We start from the raw sequence: 18,294 nt of genomic DNA, 5'->3' as shown, positions 1-18,294 counted from the left end.
CTGCATGGTGCTGCAGAATGCTGTGGTAGCCGTTTTGGTTCAGGGTATCTCTCACTTTGTATAAGTCACCGACCCTGGATCAACAGCCCCAGACCATCATGCTTCCTCCTCCATGTTGTCACACACACTGAGCAACTATCCTTTCTCCTACTTGACGGCGTACAAAAATTGTTCGTAATGAACCAAAGATTTCAAAATATGATTCATCAGTCCAAAAATACTTTCTTCCAGTCTTGAATAGTCCATTGGTGGTGTTTCATGGCTCAGACAAACCTTTTCATCTTATCCTGACACCTTAGCAACGGCTTTCTTGCTGCAACTCGACCTGTCAAACCTGCAACTCCAAGTCTTCTCTTCACAGCTGAAACTGAGACTTCTTACTACGATCACCATTAAGCTGTGTTTGAAGCTGTTGTCCTGTGAGTCGCCTTTCACCAAGCTGCTGACTCTCAGAAACTTGTCTTCTGATTCTGTTGTGGCTTTGGTTGGTCTACATGGGAATTTGCTCACAAAAGGGAAAATAAACATTTAGGTCATACTTAAATTTTTTTTCTCACCTTTTACATCCTGTGAAAAACAGGACTGAATTTATTGCCATGTCTGCTTTTAGTAGCAGGTTTTGTGCATTTTATTCGTGAAATTGAATGAAGTCTGATCAAATCACCCCATCACTCTTGTTCCCTTTGTTTCCTCCCCCAAAATGTCGACCATCCTTTCGGGTGAGCAGGCGCACAGTTGGGAATGACTCAGGGCTCAGCTAATAGCTCCCATCAATAATTCAGGCTCTAATCTGTGTCTGGAGAGCCGTCAGAAATGTGTTATATATGGGCTCGTCACAGTGATGCACTGGCTTGAGTCTACAGTTATTCCCCGAGTCTGAAGGAGAGAGATTTCTCCCTCGCCGACATCAACGCTGTGCTGACAGAATGAAACTGATGTTTACAGAAAGTGAAGGAAAGAAGAGTATCCTGCTAATGTGAAAACAATATTTATTTAAATCTCGCTGGGGTTTAAGCAGAAGACAGACTGATTGAAGAAAGCTGACATTCGACATTGATTTAGCTCTGTTATTGAGCTTAGTTATAAAATGAGGAGCTTGTTACAGAGTCCCCTATACAATGATACAAAAACATCTGAAAACAGTCGTTATTCAGCAAAAATAATAGAAAACAAAACAGCAATGTCAACACAAACTGAAATATTGCTCTAATTAATCATTTTAAGAATGCAGATGCATTCAATTTGGAAGAAGGAAAAAATAAAATGAATGTCCTCTTGTGTATTGTATATGCAGTTTTGCCATCTATTTACATCATTTATCGTATATAATATTTAAACAAGGAAACCAAAAACAACCAATATCAATATTGATATTGAAGACCAATATCAATCAATATCAAATAATCAAAGCAATTCAAACACATTAAAAACCAAATTGTTTATGAATACTGTCCTGCTCATCAGTTTACGATGCCTCAAACAAGCAGAAATATTGAAATGACTGTTTTCACGGTGTTAAAGACATAAATGCAAATGCTTCACGCTTACGTAGTTCTTTCTTCAACTTCCAAAGTGCTTTATAATGTATTTGTCATTCACCCACTCACACACCACTGGTAGCAGAGCTGCCATGCAGAGAACCATCTCCCACTGGGAGCTACGAGACGTTCAGGGGACTGGGGGAAGCTTCGGCACATAGAGGAGGCTGGTGGTTGAACCAGCAAACTTCCAATTAGTGGATAACCTGCTCCACCACCTGAGCTGCAGTAAAACCTCTGACTATTTAATTTATACTTAAGTGTAATTATATTTAATTGCACCTCTTCATTTAAACAGAGCACTGCTGCGCAACATTCCTGATAAAGTAAAAATCTTTGTAATCTCATTATAAAACTGGACCTTGTTCACAGTCCATTCCTGACATGGCTATTCTTGAGATGATCCCATCTTATTTATCATCTCTTTTAAACAGGAATAACAGGGTCTACAGCCTCCGCTCGCAGGACTTCCTGCATTTCACTGTTCCTAAGGCCAGAACAGAAATGGGGAAGAATGCTTTTAGATATGCTGCTCCAACTACATGGAACATTTTGCAGTCAGAGCTCAAACTCCAAAGTCTGGTATCTGTGAATGCATTTAAGGCTATGATCAATTCAATCATATCCAAGCTTCTGGAGTGCAAATGTTTTAATTGAGAGCAAATGTTTTAATTTAACAAATCTTGTAAAATTAATCATCTGTATTTTCCATGTCTATCTTTAAATGTGATTGTGTGTTAAAAGTGTTGTTTTTAATTGTATGAACTGCCATTCTTTCCAGATCTCTCTTGTAAAAGAGATCTTGGATTTCAATGGGACAAATCTGGTTTAATAAATGTAATAATAATAATAATAATAAGGAGCAAAATATCAAAATTTTTCACCCAAAATCAAATGCACACTCTTAACATCTGTTAATGGCACAGACGGGGATTCAGTGAGCGGATGCTAGTGCTGTTACATCTTTTTTGACCTTCATGCTGCAGCTCTGTGGTATTTTTTCAAATTCCTGAACAAATTTGTTGTGTTGCTTTGCGGCAAAGACAAAAGTGGCATGCCTGCATATGACTTGTTCTTGCTAAACATCACTTTCCCCGAATCCAAAATACTTCAAAACAACAGATGACGGTCACCTTCTGCTCCAGACATCTGATTCTCATTTCTTCCGTCTGCTCTCTGTTATGTTTCGCTCTTCTACTCTGAACTGTGGATAAAAAAAATTGTAGGGAGATTTTTTTGCTCAAGCTGCCGCTGCAGGGGTTCGAGCACAGCGGCATGACGGCTCCCCAAAAGCGAAGCCAAAACATTTCAATCATTCGCTGGTGACTGATTGTTAGTTTTTGAAGCGGCTGGTTTGATATGCAGCGGAGTTTTCTGTGAGGGAAGACCCAAATTTTCAGTCTTATAGTCAAACATGTTTAATTGCGGGAAGCCAAAATCATACAAGGACCCGGATGGCTGAGAGTCGACACCGATACACCTGGACTGAAATGACTCATCTCAGTAGACGCAGAATCTCCAACGTTCCCTCAAACAAAAGGAACAGCACCACAATGTCCTCAACTGAGCAAATATGGAAGCATTCTGTTCAGTACCAACTAAGTAATATGATCTGATTCCCATCCTAACTTTTAAACCTTGTTTGCAATCAACGACAGTTTTGATCAACCCTCCTGTTGTCTTCATTTACAAGCACCAAAAAATATTGTTTCCTTGTCTGAAAAAATCCAAAAATTCAGTAAAAAAAAAATCCACATATTTCTGAAAATTTGCAAAAAGTTCAGGAAGAAAATTCCAATAATTCCTTCAAAGTTTTATTTAACCCCCCCCTCCCCCCCCCAAATTTGGCAAGAAAATTCTTGTAAATATTTTCAAAAAATGAGTAAAAATCTTCCAAAAAAATCCTAAAAATATCTAAAGTGATTACTTATATATCATTAAAACTGTTAATATTTTCTTTAAGAACATTCACAAAAAAATAAAAATTAAAAAAAATAAAAAAAAATAAAAAAAAAATCGACCAAAATCCAGTGAAATTTTCTGGATTTTGGTTGATTTTTTGGTGAATGTTCTTAAGAAACATTTTTAACATTTTTTCCACCAAAAAATGTTTAAAGATTTCTCAAAAATGTTGAAAATGTGGACATCAGAAGTTTCACTGTGAAAATAGATTTCCCCCCCACATTTTCAAACTTTAAAACGGGTCAATTTTAACCCGCAGGACAAAGCAAGGGTTAAGATCCAATTTATTATTGGAAATTTTGAGATGAAATCCGTATGTATCAAAATCATTTATTTTCGAATTTAGGTCAGCTAAAGTAGAAATCTGAAATGTTAAATCCATTGCTCTGCATCTAGGGTAAGATTTTGTAGACATGTGATGTAGGATGTAATTTCAGTGCACAATTCAAAGGATGCAGCTCTGACAGTTTGGCATCCATCAGCACCTCATCAGATAATCTCTTAGACCACACTGCGTCTTACTCAACACTTCCCCCCCCTCCCCTAGAAACACTTCCGCTTAGATTTCACTTTGACTAATGGAGCCCAACACAAGCTGGCAGATGATTCACAGGGATGTTGAGAAAGCAATAACAAGCGCCTGCATCCAAACACACACACAGCAGCAACCGAGACATTTCCTCTCCGGTTTTGGCTGATTACCAGAGGACGGCTGTACTCTCCTCTCCACCGGCTCATTTCAATAACGACGTTAAAGGTCCTGATGACTGAGGAGACTAATGTGAAATGAGCAATCCTGAAGACACTAATACAGCTGCAGAGAGCACTGTCACATTTTTCTGTTTACATGGGAATATACCAACTCTTATTAGAAGAGGCCACAACGAAAGGAAGCCAAAGTGACAACCAGTAAAAATCACATTATTGCATCATCTACCTGCCAAGCGAGCCTTGAAAAAAACACAACATCCAGCAGTGCGTAATCGAAATAGAAATGTCATTATTTCCTTCTATTGCTCTTTAAACAAGCTCACGGATTCAACGCGACGCCTGACTTATTCTTAAGTGGAACATTTTGACTGCAGAGGGGATGATGGAAAGGGAGCTGGAGGTTTGTTCCGCTGCTGTCGCAAAAGGGAAAACAGTACTTTAGAGCTGAGGAGAGCTTAAGACTTTCCCTCAGCTCTGACAGGAAACATAAAGTAGCTTTAAAGGGGAAAAAAAAGATGGGAAGTGCTGCACAGGGTCAAGAAATAAAGTAAGAAGAGACCAAATCAAGTGCTCAACAAGGATCGAGCCAGTGGTCAGTAAAGATGAAAAAATAATGACTGTCCCACTTCCTATTGATGGAAGTCCTTAAAGTCCAAAAGCTCTCTGGTTTGAAATCACTTTACTGATAGGCAAGACTGTAAATTCATCAACGGTAAGAAGAGATTGAGAAATTGTGTAACATAGAGCCAAAACTTACAATTAATTCTGATCAATTTGTGATTTTTTAATATAAATACATATAAAATATCAGAAATCTGTAAAAATTGCTAAACTACCATCTAATTTTTTTTTAGTTTGACAAGCGAGTCTTTTACATAACATAAACCAAAGGAAATAAGTAAACCCTTCTATTTCAGAGGTTAGAACCAGCAAACATTTCATAAATACATTTGATATGTTAATGTGATTATCAGAAGGCTGAAACTTTACCATTAGTTTTAGCTTTATTATGAAATAAAGGAAGAAACTGAGAAAGACGGTAACACATGGGGGAGATATTTGCCGACTTTCTCATCCCACTGGTTAAGATTAAGATTTTTTTTTTACCTTGTTAACATATCCATATGGTGTTTTTTATTTGCTGGAAGACACAATAAACTGTCAACACCATGGCTGAGCATTTAAACCTTGAAGCTGCAGCGTGCTGATGACAGTCTTAAAAACATGGATTCAGGCCTCCAGGGTAACATATTTAATAAATCTAAAGAACCAATGCCGTCTACTCGCAAAGTGGGATTTCTAGACCAATATTCTTCAGAATGAGTTTCCAGCTTAAACATGTACGGCCAAATTACTCCAGTAAGTAGTTTTACAGGATCTGAGCAGAATCATGTCTATATATTTACTGCTTCCAAGGATTGTAGAGGAACATAAAAATGCCCTGCTTCTTACTGATAGAAGACCTTAGTGTTGGTCTGCAGTCCAAAGGTATTCCAGACGCTTTGATTTAAAATAGGTTTGAGACCAAGATTTGGAAAGTGTTTCCCTGACTGTCCCAGTTTCCTGAAACAACTGATTTCTGTGAGAAGGACTCGAGTAAAAAATTTCTGTGAAAATCCATAGGATATGACGTTTATGATCAATACCGAGTGTCTCGCTTCGATAGCGCTCTTTTTCTTCCATTTATCCCCTCAACAATGAACAATCGACGGGTTTCCAGCACGGCGCAGATTACAACAAAAACTCCAGGTGAGGACAAAAAGTTTTATATAATGAAACCTGGCTGGATAACTGACGTCTAACTGACATCAGGGGAAAAACTTGGGCCAACTACAACAAATAATGGGTTATACAATCCCTTTGAGTTGCAGTGTGCTTTATCTTTGCAATTTCTCTGAAGAGAGAGTGATGGGAAATGACAGATATTTAGTCAAAATACTGCTAGTGGCATGTTAAAATAAAAAGCCTTAACGAGAAACTGAGGGAAAACAGAACCACTAACAAAGGAACAATGGTCGACAATTGTTGCGGAAATCCACAAAATGGAAAAATTAACTCAAAGTGAAGCAAAACTGGACAAAAAATGGACTAAATGGACAGAATACAGGACTTGAAATGGCAACATTGGAGGGGAAAAAGAGGAAAATTATGATAAACAGGACTGAAAGATGATGTAGATGCTCTGTTGCTGTTTGTTTGTTTTTCTTTCATTGTTTGTGTATTTGTATAAAAAAAAAAACTTGAATCAAAAAAAAACTGGGGCCAACATCAGTAAGGGATTGGACTTATGGAGGGACAACACAGGGTAAAGAAACATAACATTGATCAAACTACAGTGTTACATAGCCAGACCTACCTCTGACTTCACTGTAGCACCATGCCAGTAGTGGAGAGTCAAATATACTCTGTATTGTCATACATAGTTCACAGTCAAGCTATAGAACAGAGTATTACTCCTTACCGCATCTATCGACATGACGCTAATCAGTCACGTTTAGTCATGTGTGTGCCACATTCCCACTCAGTCTTACTTATGTAGTGTAAGATTTGGACAGAATATAAAAGATTAAAAAAAGGAACAGAGACATAAGTGCCATACACCTGCATTTCTTTCTACCAACCAGCAGGGGGCGACTAATCTGATTGCAAAAAGCACCTCGACAGTATAGAAGTCTATGTGTGAAAATGACCCTACTTTTCACTTGATTTGTTACCTCAAACATTTTCCTAATGAGTCTATGGTCTCAACTGCTAGGTTTAGGTCTCCTTCAATACAGGATGATGCTCATTTTGCAAATTATTGTCCCATTGAGAGGAAAATTATCTTTAAAATGGCAGAGCATATTTAAGGGCAGGGCTACCATGACACTGACAGTTCATTATGAGCACAGTGTCCTCCAGTTCCCAGTCATATTCACTCCTCAGTTTTTACATCTGAACAAAATGATGATATCCAAATTGTAAACTCGAGGCTACACAATGGTAGTTTACTGTGGTCATGTTCATCTTTCACATACTGTCTATTGTGCAAGCATGTGCAACAGGATGCTGACTGGAGCAGCCACTTGTGTCATCAATAACAAGTGTTTTCTGAATGTTGCACAGAGAACTGTCAAAATTCAAGCAACTTAAAATCTGGACAGGACTTGGGGATAACCCTGACAATGGATAAAAACAAAAAGCAATGCTGACATCTTAGTTAGCAGCTGCTAACCAACCAGACCAGACTGTGGTTGCTTCCTACCTGCAGCCCCTCGATGGCCAGCCGCAGCATGCTGGGGGTCAGTTTGGACGCCTGTTTGAAGGTGAAGTTACTCCAGTCAATGATGAGGATGAAGCCGTTGACCTGCAGCTCAGGATCTTCTATCATAGATTCCAACGACAGCAGGATCGCCCTCAGTATGTCCACAAACGTGTACCTAAGAAAAATGTAGAAGGGTTTTTTATTTGCCAGCACAGTTAAGACAGAACGTGGACAATGATGAGTTGAGATGATTAGTCAGTGGACAGAAATTAATTTGAGCTAAGACAATGGGTGAATAATGGATAGGCGAATGAAGGACATTTTAGAGGCGTTTGATATATATTTAATTGTTTCCGTCGCTTTTCAAGGAAAAATTCTTCGCGCATTCTCAACCTACAGCTTTTCGAAAAAGAGGATTTGCTGTCGTGGGTTTTGGTTTGACTTTTGATTGGATCAAGCAGAATTTTTGAAGACATCAGTTTAGACTGAGTCATTTTTAACTTTCCATGGGCTAAACAATGAATTATTCAAAAGCTACCCTAAGTTTAATTAGCTAATGATCACTAGTTGCAGCACTAGATTAGGGTCAAAATTTGTCCTCATATCATAAAATCTCATGAAAAGAGCTAAAAATAGTATCATTCAGCCAGGCAGACAAGACTTAGTCACTGGAATCTATCCATATTCTTCCCATTCAGTTTAATTTCATCTTGATTTAATTATGCCTTTGGAATCCATTGTTTAATGACAAGATGATGTATAAGAGCTAAACCGTATCTGCTGGATGGTATTTTGGTGTGTTTAATTGCTTTCAGTGGTGATGGTGTGGTTCCTTCTGCTACTGGTCAGGCGGTTTGCTGCCTCGGTGTGTCCTTGTGGGTTTTCATCCAGCTGATGCCTCAGATACTTCACTGTCCCATTCAACAGTCAGGGGTTTTTTTTCTGGTTGCTGCTGCCCTCATTATCTTGTCTCCCTCTTCATCTTTCTCTGCTATCTGATTCTTTATCAAGCAACTGCTCGCCTCCCTCCAGAGATAATAAGCTATTTTTTTCTAAATTAGCTTAACTGGCAGCTAAATAGACAAGCTTCTGCACAAGAGTCTACCACAGCTTGTCTAACACACGATAGAATAGCTCTGTTTCTGAAATCCGGTGGGTAGAAAAATAAGAATTACATGAAACAACCAAACAGATTCCACTGATCAGAGAGGAGAGATCAATCTTTAAGTGTACATCATCTTACAGCTGATTGGAATAAACTTGCAGATTCTCTACAGCTCGCAGCACACCATTCCCTATTACATAATGATTTTGTTGTATGAAGTGGAGTCTGTTGCAGCATGTGTTAGGCTGCATCACCAGCAGTCATGACAGAGCTAAATAGCTCCCTCATGGTTTATGCTGGCCTCATTTTTTTTTTTTTTTTTTAAATCTGGTACACACCAGATTCATACAATGTATAATCAGACCCAATAACACGAGGAACAGAAGGTCAACATGTCTATAAACTCTGAGTCACCTACTCTCTAAATAGGCCTGATTACTTATTAAACCAATCATGCCCAGGACCCACTTACACCTTTAACCTCAGTCTGGATAATAAACCTGCACAGTCTATGCAGACATTTATGAGAAAAAGCACTGGACAGAGTGATTGTGAATTCAGGATGAAGCGTGGGGTCACAGTTCAGGAAAAAGGTTGTCTGCAGGTATATTTCTAATAAATTCTCAGTGAATTTCAACATGTGATTCCAAGTTAAAAACACATTAAATCACAACTCAATGGTGATGACGATTAGGAACATGCCATTATTTGGGGTAACTTAACTTCCCCTGTATTGCTCCAAGAGTACCCTGCATTCATTTCAGTTCATTTTAAATCCAAACCCGTCGGTCAGTTACAGCCTGGCAGCTGTAAGTACCTACAGAAGTAAATTTTTACCAATCAATCAGCAACAGGATCTAGTTTAAATCAGTGGCTCCCAACCAGGTGGTCAGGAGCTGAGGAGTCTTGAGATGATTTACAGGACAGAAAAGAAAAGAAAACATGTAGGCAACATGTGATAAGGGTGTGTTAGTTAGAAATGCTACATTTCAATCAATCATAAGATAAAAGTCTAAGAGTCTGCAGCCATGCTAGCAGCTCTTTCAGGCCATACGTAAGCACTAATCAGTCAGAACTTCCAAGTTCCTGGTGGACATTTCAACTGGAACATCCCTTGGAGTTACATTTCTGACTCGAACAGTCAGTAGAACATCACCAATCCTGACTTCAAAATCAAAGACTGTAGCTCAGCACATTATTACCATTGACAACTGGAGTATAGTATTGTTTAATAGCACCTCTGTTTTTTTGTACACAGTGACATCCAATGTTTATCTGTGGACATGTTGCTACAGTTCTGTAGTAGTTGCTGTCAACTAGTATTTGAAACAATGGAAGTGTCTAACGTGGTTTTCCAAATTGTTATACTGACTAAACTCTATTGTGACTCATTCCCAAGTCTGACTTCAGAGACAGATGGAACATGGCGTAGGAACATGCTAGCTATTGTTACTAAACTTCCATTATAGATGAGACTGATGGGGATCTCATTTCACACATTTACATCAAGAAAATGACCATGAACAATGAAGGCGTCAGGTTAAAATGTCTGAGCTACACCTGCATGGACATAACTGGACATTGCAAGTGACACAGATGTAATAAACTTCTGATATTGAACAGAAAATTCAATTGCAACTGAGGTGCTTTGTTTTCATTAAGGCAAGTATATAGTCATAAACTAAAGCAGTAGAAGTTTGGATCAGTACTATCAGTATCCTTTTTAATGTTGTATTGTCTTGTTCTTGTCTTTTAAAACTCTGGCTTCATGGGCTGGTATAAATATACAGTTTATTGCTGTTATCAGTATTATTTCAAGGCTAAAATGTCTATATGGGTCACCAATCTGATGACAGTTCTCCTGAGGAAAAGTGTGTGACTTTCATGACTATCAGTGCAGTAGATCTGTACAGCATACACACTCCACCCTCTGGGTATCTTGAATATCTGTGAAAATTTGAATGCCAATCAAAGTGGTGGATAAACTGACCAAGTGGACAGACGCTAATACTCATGTCCCAGTTATGTTTAATGTGGGATTTGTGAGCAAGTAAAATATGTGTGAAACAAAGCCAACTCTCCACACCCTTCTGGTCTGTGTGAATAAACCACAACTCAGTCTCAGTTAGGAGAAAGATCAACACTACACCATACCACAAACAGCACCTCCCAGACAAACTAGAACTCCAACTGTGAGCCAATAAGCCCAACATCATTGTTCAACTCACTGATAATCTTCTGCAGCCCTGAGATCAGTTCAACAGTCATATATAGGTGCTGTGTTCAGGAGGCTACTTGTCTAGTGTATTGTCTCTCTTTTGGAATTTAGTACAACTTTCTCATAACTTGCTAAAGGTTGAAGATGAGTTGGTACACAGAGCTCCAGTAGTTTTCAGATACAGTGACAGTGTGGTGCTGAATGGACAGCTCCATCAGCCACTTCTAATTCTGGATTCCCAAACACTGATCTCTGTTCCTCCAGTTATACCAGCTCTGTCTCCACCAGCTCCAACCTTCATTACCTGCTCTGGTCCCAGTTGGCAGCGAACAGAACCAGTATTTTCCTGCCGTATCTGTCCAGATTGGAGAGCACTCCGGGGAAACCGTCCTTCAGGGCCTGCTTAATGCCGGGGTCGGTGGCTTTCAAGTTCTTGAACATGTCCAGGTTTTGCTGTCTGTACTCAAAGTACTGTGCCAGCAGCCGGAACGCCTCAAAGTGGTTGAATTTCCTCGCTCGGAGGAATCTGAGGATAAACGCGTCGTCTGTCCTGAGGAAGCCGATGTCCGGCCGGGTGATGATCATGTCCCGGACCTCCTGGATGTCCTGGTGTAAAGTCTCCGGGTTTTCCTTCAGCTCCACCTTGGCCTTCTCCAGGGTCTCTGGAGAGAGGCCAGCCTGTAAGTGAGTCATCTTTTGCAACAGCTGTCCCTCCACAGGGGACCACACAGCAGCGTCCTAAGGAAATAAAGAAAATGAGGGGAGGGGGGGGAAGGCAACCTCCAGCAGCAACAGGGTAGAGAAGTGGACTGATTGTTGTCTGTCTGCTCTCCTGATCAGTAGCTGACTTCAGATGAAGGCCTGCTGCTCTGTACACGTAATCCACCCTGAACTGGCACAGACGCTGCTGCTGTGATGCTCCTCTTGTGCATTATCAACATATGGGTCGCTCACTTTTACGCACGGAAACATTTCAATTCCACCCGCATGCATTCAACTTCAGGACTATTTTTTTCCCACCGTGTACGTGATGAATCAGGTCCTCCGGGCTTCAGGCGGCACATCCAACCTGCTGATCCGGGCGGCCTGAGCTCAGAGCCGACAGACAGCCGCTTCCGTCCATGTCAAAGCCTCTCCCCTCTTTCTCTGTCTTTCCGTGGCACAATGACGACGACAGCATCACCGTCTCCCCGGCGTCGCTCACGGCGGCCAGGCAATGCGGCACGACCCTGCAGCACCTGCTATATCATCATCATCATCCCTCCGCCTTCACAACGCATCTCCATCCGCCGAGCACTGGTGCTGCTGCGGGTGCCGCCGACGGCTCCGTCAGCGCCAATCGAGACAGATTTGGCCGCTTGTTTCCGCGTCTACATCCCAGTTTTAATCACTCCTCCTCATCATCCACAAACTGGGTGTGAATTCAGTTCTGGAATAGTGTGTTCCCACCAGAGCGCCAAAAAGGAGGGTATCCACAAGCACAGGTGTCCCGTGAGGTTTTGTTCCCCCCCTCCCGCCGCTGGTTTCTGGTTTTTTTTGGAGAGGGGTGGGGTGGATGCTGGGGATGGGATTACCTCCTCCTCCTCCTCCTCCTCCTGCTGCCGTCTGTTCGCCGGGAAAGTGACAACAAGAGAGTCTGCGCTCCGGTCGGTGTGTGGACACCAGCGGCTGGGGGAAGGGAGGCGGTGGGAGGAGGGGGTGGAGTAAAAGATGAGAAGGAGACACATGCAAAGAAGAGAAAGAAAGAAAGGAAGGAAGGAGTGAGGTGGGGAGGGGAAGGGAGGGCAAAGGCAGGAAGATGGAGAGGTGGAGGAGAGCTGGGAAAGTAGACACAGGGAGAACGGATGCTGATGATGGAGAGAGGAATGACGGCAACTAAGGGTGGAGGGCCACCTGACACCTAAAAATGAGGATGGATTCTGTTTATTTTTAAATTAATGTCCCCTAAATGACATTTTTCTTTCACTAGTTTGCCATAAAGAACCATATTTGCAGGATTTTAGCCAATAGATCATGTTTATGCCATCTTTCTTTCAACTGCCTTTTTGTCCAGCTACTAAGATGGAAAAAATGTGATGTCTCACATGTATGAAGTTTTTCCTTTTTCTCTGCGTTCTGTTATTTCATCTGCAAGTAGAGAAACATGAACTGAGCATCTTAATGAGGCATCTTTCACTTACCCCTCTATTGCCGTGGTGATTTACAGACTTCTTTTAACAGCAGCTGCTTATTAGAAACACAAGGTCAGGTCAACTCAATGCTTTTCAGTAAAAAAAAAAAAATCATTTAAAAAAGATTGCCTTCACCAATTTATCTAATAAATTTAACATTGAATCTTATTTTTAATGTGAATCTACCTGAGTAATTTAGTTATTTTGGTTAAAACTCTAAAGATTCCAATAAAATACAACTTTAACTGCTTATATGAATGTTACAGCTAACAGCCTGTTGTATTATTACTAGGAGAGTAAAAAATTACTGGCTGCAGGTTGTAACACCAATCACAAACCCATCACCAAAAACTCCATATGAAATTCCTAGTCTTTAGCTCATTCATCCATTTGCTCAAGTGCTGTTGCAAAGTCTTGTTCACAGATACGTCTGTTTCAAAAATACTGAATCTCTTCATCAAATTTCAGTTAGATTGAATATGTCTGATGCTAGAAGGGGAAATTTCAAAGATATTTTTTCTACTACATCAAATGAAATATTCAAACCCATGCATGGATTATTAAAATCCCCCCCAAAAAATTACAAAAGTTATTAGCCCCATGTTGTCATAATTAGTGATGACTCTGCAGTGAAGCGTATTTAAATAATGCATGCTTCATTATTTTAAAGTTTCTTTTAGGTGTTTTTCTTTTACCCTTACACAGCTATCTTGTAAAGGAAATCTCCACCTTTACCTCAGTGTTTTTTCAAGTTGAAACGCTGTAAAAATAATGCATTGGTATAAACAACCTAGATGTCTAGAAGCACATATATATTGATCTAAAAATCAAGAAATCATTCCTGACATGGTGTTTTCACTGACAATGAAATATCGACTGAACCTGCTTGCTGCTAAAAGTTGCGTTTCTGTTTTTTGCCTCATCATCATGAGAAAAGAATGAAAATGAATTAAATATCACACCATTCTGCCACTACGATGAGGAGTAAGTGAGTTATCAGCGTGAAAATCATTGCATAAAGTAGCCGCATGGGCACCAACAGCTGTGTTCTAAAACAGTGAAATTATGGTGAGAGAGAGAAAAAAGATGCTACTGCATGAGTTAGTTATTACTTCCTGATCTCTGTCTTGTTTTTTCTGCCACCAACAAAAAAAGCTGAGGTGATATTTTGCTTGTTTTTAAACCATCAGCTTATTATCAGCACCAACAATAGCAAGCAAGAGAAGATGGAGTGTTTATGAATGAATGGATGAATGTGAAGGAGGGGAGTTAGGGAGGGAGGAGGAGACACCTGCTCAGTGGTGGCCAGACAGCTGCACTTTAACAGGCTGAATTAATTTCCATTGTATCTGCCCACTTATCTCGCTGCTGTGTTACTGTGTCACTGTGCACGGCTGAGTGCTCGGCTCAGCTGCCCCCAACGCTGCCGGCCAAATCAGCAGAGTCATGACAAAGTTGTAACAAACAGAAGACGTGGAGGGAATGCAGAGTGTGAATGGAGTGTTCAGTTTTTAGGCTATGTTAAAGAAGAATGGAATATCCTGAACAATGAGGCAATTGTAAAAAAACAAACAAAAAACAAACATTAGTTGTGCTCTGAAAGTTGCATTGTTATCACCTACAAGGATATTTCTGAATGCTAAAAATAAGTAGAGAGACAGAAAAAAAAAAGTAGTTGGTAAAACAAAAAAACAAATACACATTTCAAAAGTTTGGGGTCACCCAGACAACTTCATGTTTTCCATGAAAACTCACATTTTCATTCATCTGCTAGCATAACTGCACAACGGTTTTCTAATCATCGATGAGCCTTTCAACACCATTAGCTAACACAATGTAGCATTAGAACACAGGAGTGATGGTTGCTGGAAATGTTCCTCTGTACCCCTATGTGGATATTCCATTTCAAATTTCCAGCTAGGATTGTCACTTACCACATTAATGTCTAGACTGTATTTGTGATTTATTTAACTCTAGTGTTATCCGGCAGGTTAAAACTGACCTGTTTTAAAGTTTGAAAAGGTGTGCGTGTGTGTGTGTGTGTGTGTGTGGGGGGGGGGGGGGGGGGGGGGGTATTTTCACAGTGAAACTTCTGATGTCAACATTTTTGGGAAATCTGAACATTTTTTGGTGGAAAAAGAAATTTTATGAATGTTCTTAAAGAAAACAGAAGTTTTACTGATATATATGTAATCATTTTAGATATTTTTAGGATTTCTTGGAATATTTTTACAATTTTTTTTTGAAAATTTTTACAAGAATTTTCTTGCCAGATTTGGGAGATTGAAAAAAAAAAACTTTAGGGAAACTTAAGGAATTATTGAAATTTTCTTCCTGAAGATTTTGCAAAATTTTTTTCTGATTTTTTTTTTTTTTTTTTTTTTAGACATGGAAACAATATTTTTTGGTGCCTGTAAATGAGGACAAGAGGAAGGTTATTGTCATCTTCACTGAAAAAGAAAAAAAAAACACCCCGAAAACTTCTCTTTCAAACGTAAGAACATTTCTAAGTGACCCCAAACTTAAATGGCAGTGCAGTTGTTGAAGAATAATAGTCGCATAGAAATGCAGGAAATGTTGAAAAATAACCGAAATAATGTTGGCATATAAATTTAGTTTTCATTCAGGGACCACAGCTGCAGAAGCATTGAGCCTGTGTGGTTATGGCAACAGTTAAAACAGCCTGGTCAGATGGTCACACTCTTCCAAACATCAATAAGTCAATACAGAATGAAGAACCCGGGAGCCCTCATATGAATGTGGGTATTGAGCCTGCAGTCGGTGTTTTGTCCTTCTGCTTCATTTTACTGGTTTAGAACATGCAGAATATCTAAAATGGTCAAGGCCAGCAGATCTACATCTTCCCACTGTACGGAGATATTTCATTAAAATAACAAATAAAGCATAAGTTTGCATTTATATGCACTCAAAGTGAATTGTTTGACCTTGGATTGTTAAGGTTGTGTGTTTGTTTTCCCATTGTCCTTTCATCTCGGTTCAGTTTGGCTCACAAAGTTGCGAAGGGAGGAAAAGCATTTCAGAAAACTGTTTTCTTTTAGGGATTTCAGCTGTTAAATGAGAAATTCTTTTTATATATATCCACACACACACACACACACACACACACACACACACACACACACACACACACACACACACACACACACACACACACACACACACACACACACACACACACACACACACACACACACACACACACACACACACACACACACACACACACACACACACACACACACACACACACACACACACACCATTCCCTGCTGAATTAAACACAGATGAAATGACCTCCCACTCACAACAAAACAGGTCCAATGTTATGGTGCTCCAGTGGAGCAGCAGAGTTCTCAAATATGAGGCTGCTTTCTTAGGTTGTTTTTTTTTTTTTTTTCCCATGAATTTAAAATGCCAAGTAATATTTTTTGTCCTACATAATCAACCTACACTTTGTTGAAACTGGACTTCAGGTATTGCATTTCCGTCCACACACCTTCTGTTTGAAGCACTGGGCAGTGGGTGCAGACTAATGTTAGAATACCCCCTGTCAGTGGGGGCAGGTGAAGGGGTGAGTCCTTAATGGAGGGGGGGTAGAGACTGTAACAGGCTCCCAAGGGACCTGGGGGGTCTCAGTAATTGCCCTCAGCTCTGATGGGCTGCTGTAGGAGTGAATTAAATGAATTGTGGACGTGCATTAAAATTACCTCTGGTTTTCAAAGGCGCAGCTGTCATTTTCTGAAGCACTCACTTGATTCCTCTTTTGGTCTCTGAGGGCCAAATGGCTGATTAGAAAATGACAGCAGGATTAAAGAAGTTCAGGCGAGGATGTCCAGTTGGTTCAGGGACACCGAGGCTCTGTTGACTGTAGGTAAAAAGATACAGTCCTGTTTTTAAACCCAGAAATGTGTCACAGATATTCATTGATCCCAGTTACAAATCCAGCTGTTAAAATAAAAATACATAATTAATGCTAATAAGATGATTAATTGCCATCATGTCAAAGCACTTTTGGATGTAAATCATTATGTTTATCCTGCTTATGTAGACAGGGAGGTGAAATTTGTGAATATGCAAGAGGGCTATGAGCAATGTTTTTTCTTCTTTTAATAAAGGTGTTATATCTCAACTACTCACAGATTTGCATTTTTTTTTTATTCTTAAACGTTTCTATTCAACACATAATATGATGAAGTGGAAGGATCTCCTTTTTACATTTGCCAGAAAGCACTGCTGGTCAGTGAAAGATACTGATAACAGTTTAGAGTCCTGTTAAACTGAGTGTGAATGAAACAAACAAAAAAACAGCACACATGATATAGCAACCGATGCATACACAAAATATGAGACACGATGTAAAGAAATCCAACTTAACCTGCATTTTTTTTGTTGCCAGGGAATCAGGACACAGAACCAAACACAGAAGCACCATGACGCCCTCTGCTGGTCAATGTGTCCAATTTTTATAAAGCCACTGACATGAAGAGAAAAAGATTTTATTAAGTCACAAAATATTTATAAAGTCATCCATGAACTGCAATCTATAGCATCACTGATGATCCAGTATGAAAGATTGAATTAACACCCAAATATTGATCCACTATTGGATCCTTTAAGACCTGAAAGTTGCAATGTGAACTTTTTTATCCAGTACATGTCACAGATGCTGAATTGGACTCAGATGTGGGGAAATTGGAGGCCAAATCCGTGGCCTTGGCTCTTCCTCATGTTCTTCAAACTGTTCTTGAACAATGTTTGCATTGTGGCAGATAGTATTTTCCTGCTGGAAAACAATCCTGCAATCATGGGATACTGCTGCCATGAAAGGGTGTGTGTGGTCTAAAGCAAAAGGAGTTCATGTTATATGTACTGCAACCTTGGATTTGAGTAGCTTGTACACTGTATCTGAAGTTTAGGTAGGTGGTATATGCCATAGAAATATCTAAAAAAATAAATAAATATTAAAGCAAGACTTAAGGTTTCCTAGCAGAATGTTGCTCAGAGCATCACAGCTTCCTGCCATCTCGTCTCCAGGTGAACAACGCACACACCAAGCTGTTCACTTGATGTTAAAAAAAACAACATAATACATCAGACTAGGACACCTTCTTCCACTGAGACACGGTCCAATTCTGACACCTGCCCATTATGGGTGTTTTCAGTGATGGACAGGTTTCAGCATGGACATTCTAAGGGGTTTGTAGCTATACAGTGTCAAACACTGCAAGCTGTGATGCATTTTCCCATCATAGCAGCATCAAAATTTTCACTAATTTGTGCAACAGCAGCAGCTCATCTACGGGATTGGACCACATAAACCAGCC

At 39.9% G+C, this 18,294-nt stretch overlaps 1 protein-coding gene across 1 annotated transcript in view; it reads right to left on the bottom strand.

The window, feature by feature from the left end:
* clvs2 (clavesin 2) overlaps positions 1-12,486 on the bottom strand; it is a 71,980-nt gene extending 59,494 nt beyond the window's left edge. Inside the window, exons 1-2 of the mRNA XM_022192706.2 lie at positions 11,083-12,486; positions 7,456-7,630 (exon numbers count right to left, since the gene is read on the bottom strand). Coding sequence (XP_022048398.1) covers positions 7,456-7,630; positions 11,083-11,471 — 564 coding nt within the window. The 5' untranslated portion in view covers positions 11,472-12,486. The remainder of the gene's footprint in view (positions 1-7,455; positions 7,631-11,082) is intronic.
* Positions 12,487-18,294: the final 5,808 nt, after the last annotated feature.

This window comes from Acanthochromis polyacanthus, chromosome 16 (genome assembly GCF_021347895.1).
Source record: "Acanthochromis polyacanthus isolate Apoly-LR-REF ecotype Palm Island chromosome 16, KAUST_Apoly_ChrSc, whole genome shotgun sequence".
In the NCBI taxonomy this organism is placed as follows: Eukaryota; Metazoa; Chordata; class Actinopteri; family Pomacentridae; genus Acanthochromis; species Acanthochromis polyacanthus.
This window is presented reverse-complemented; position numbering and strand designations above follow the sequence as displayed.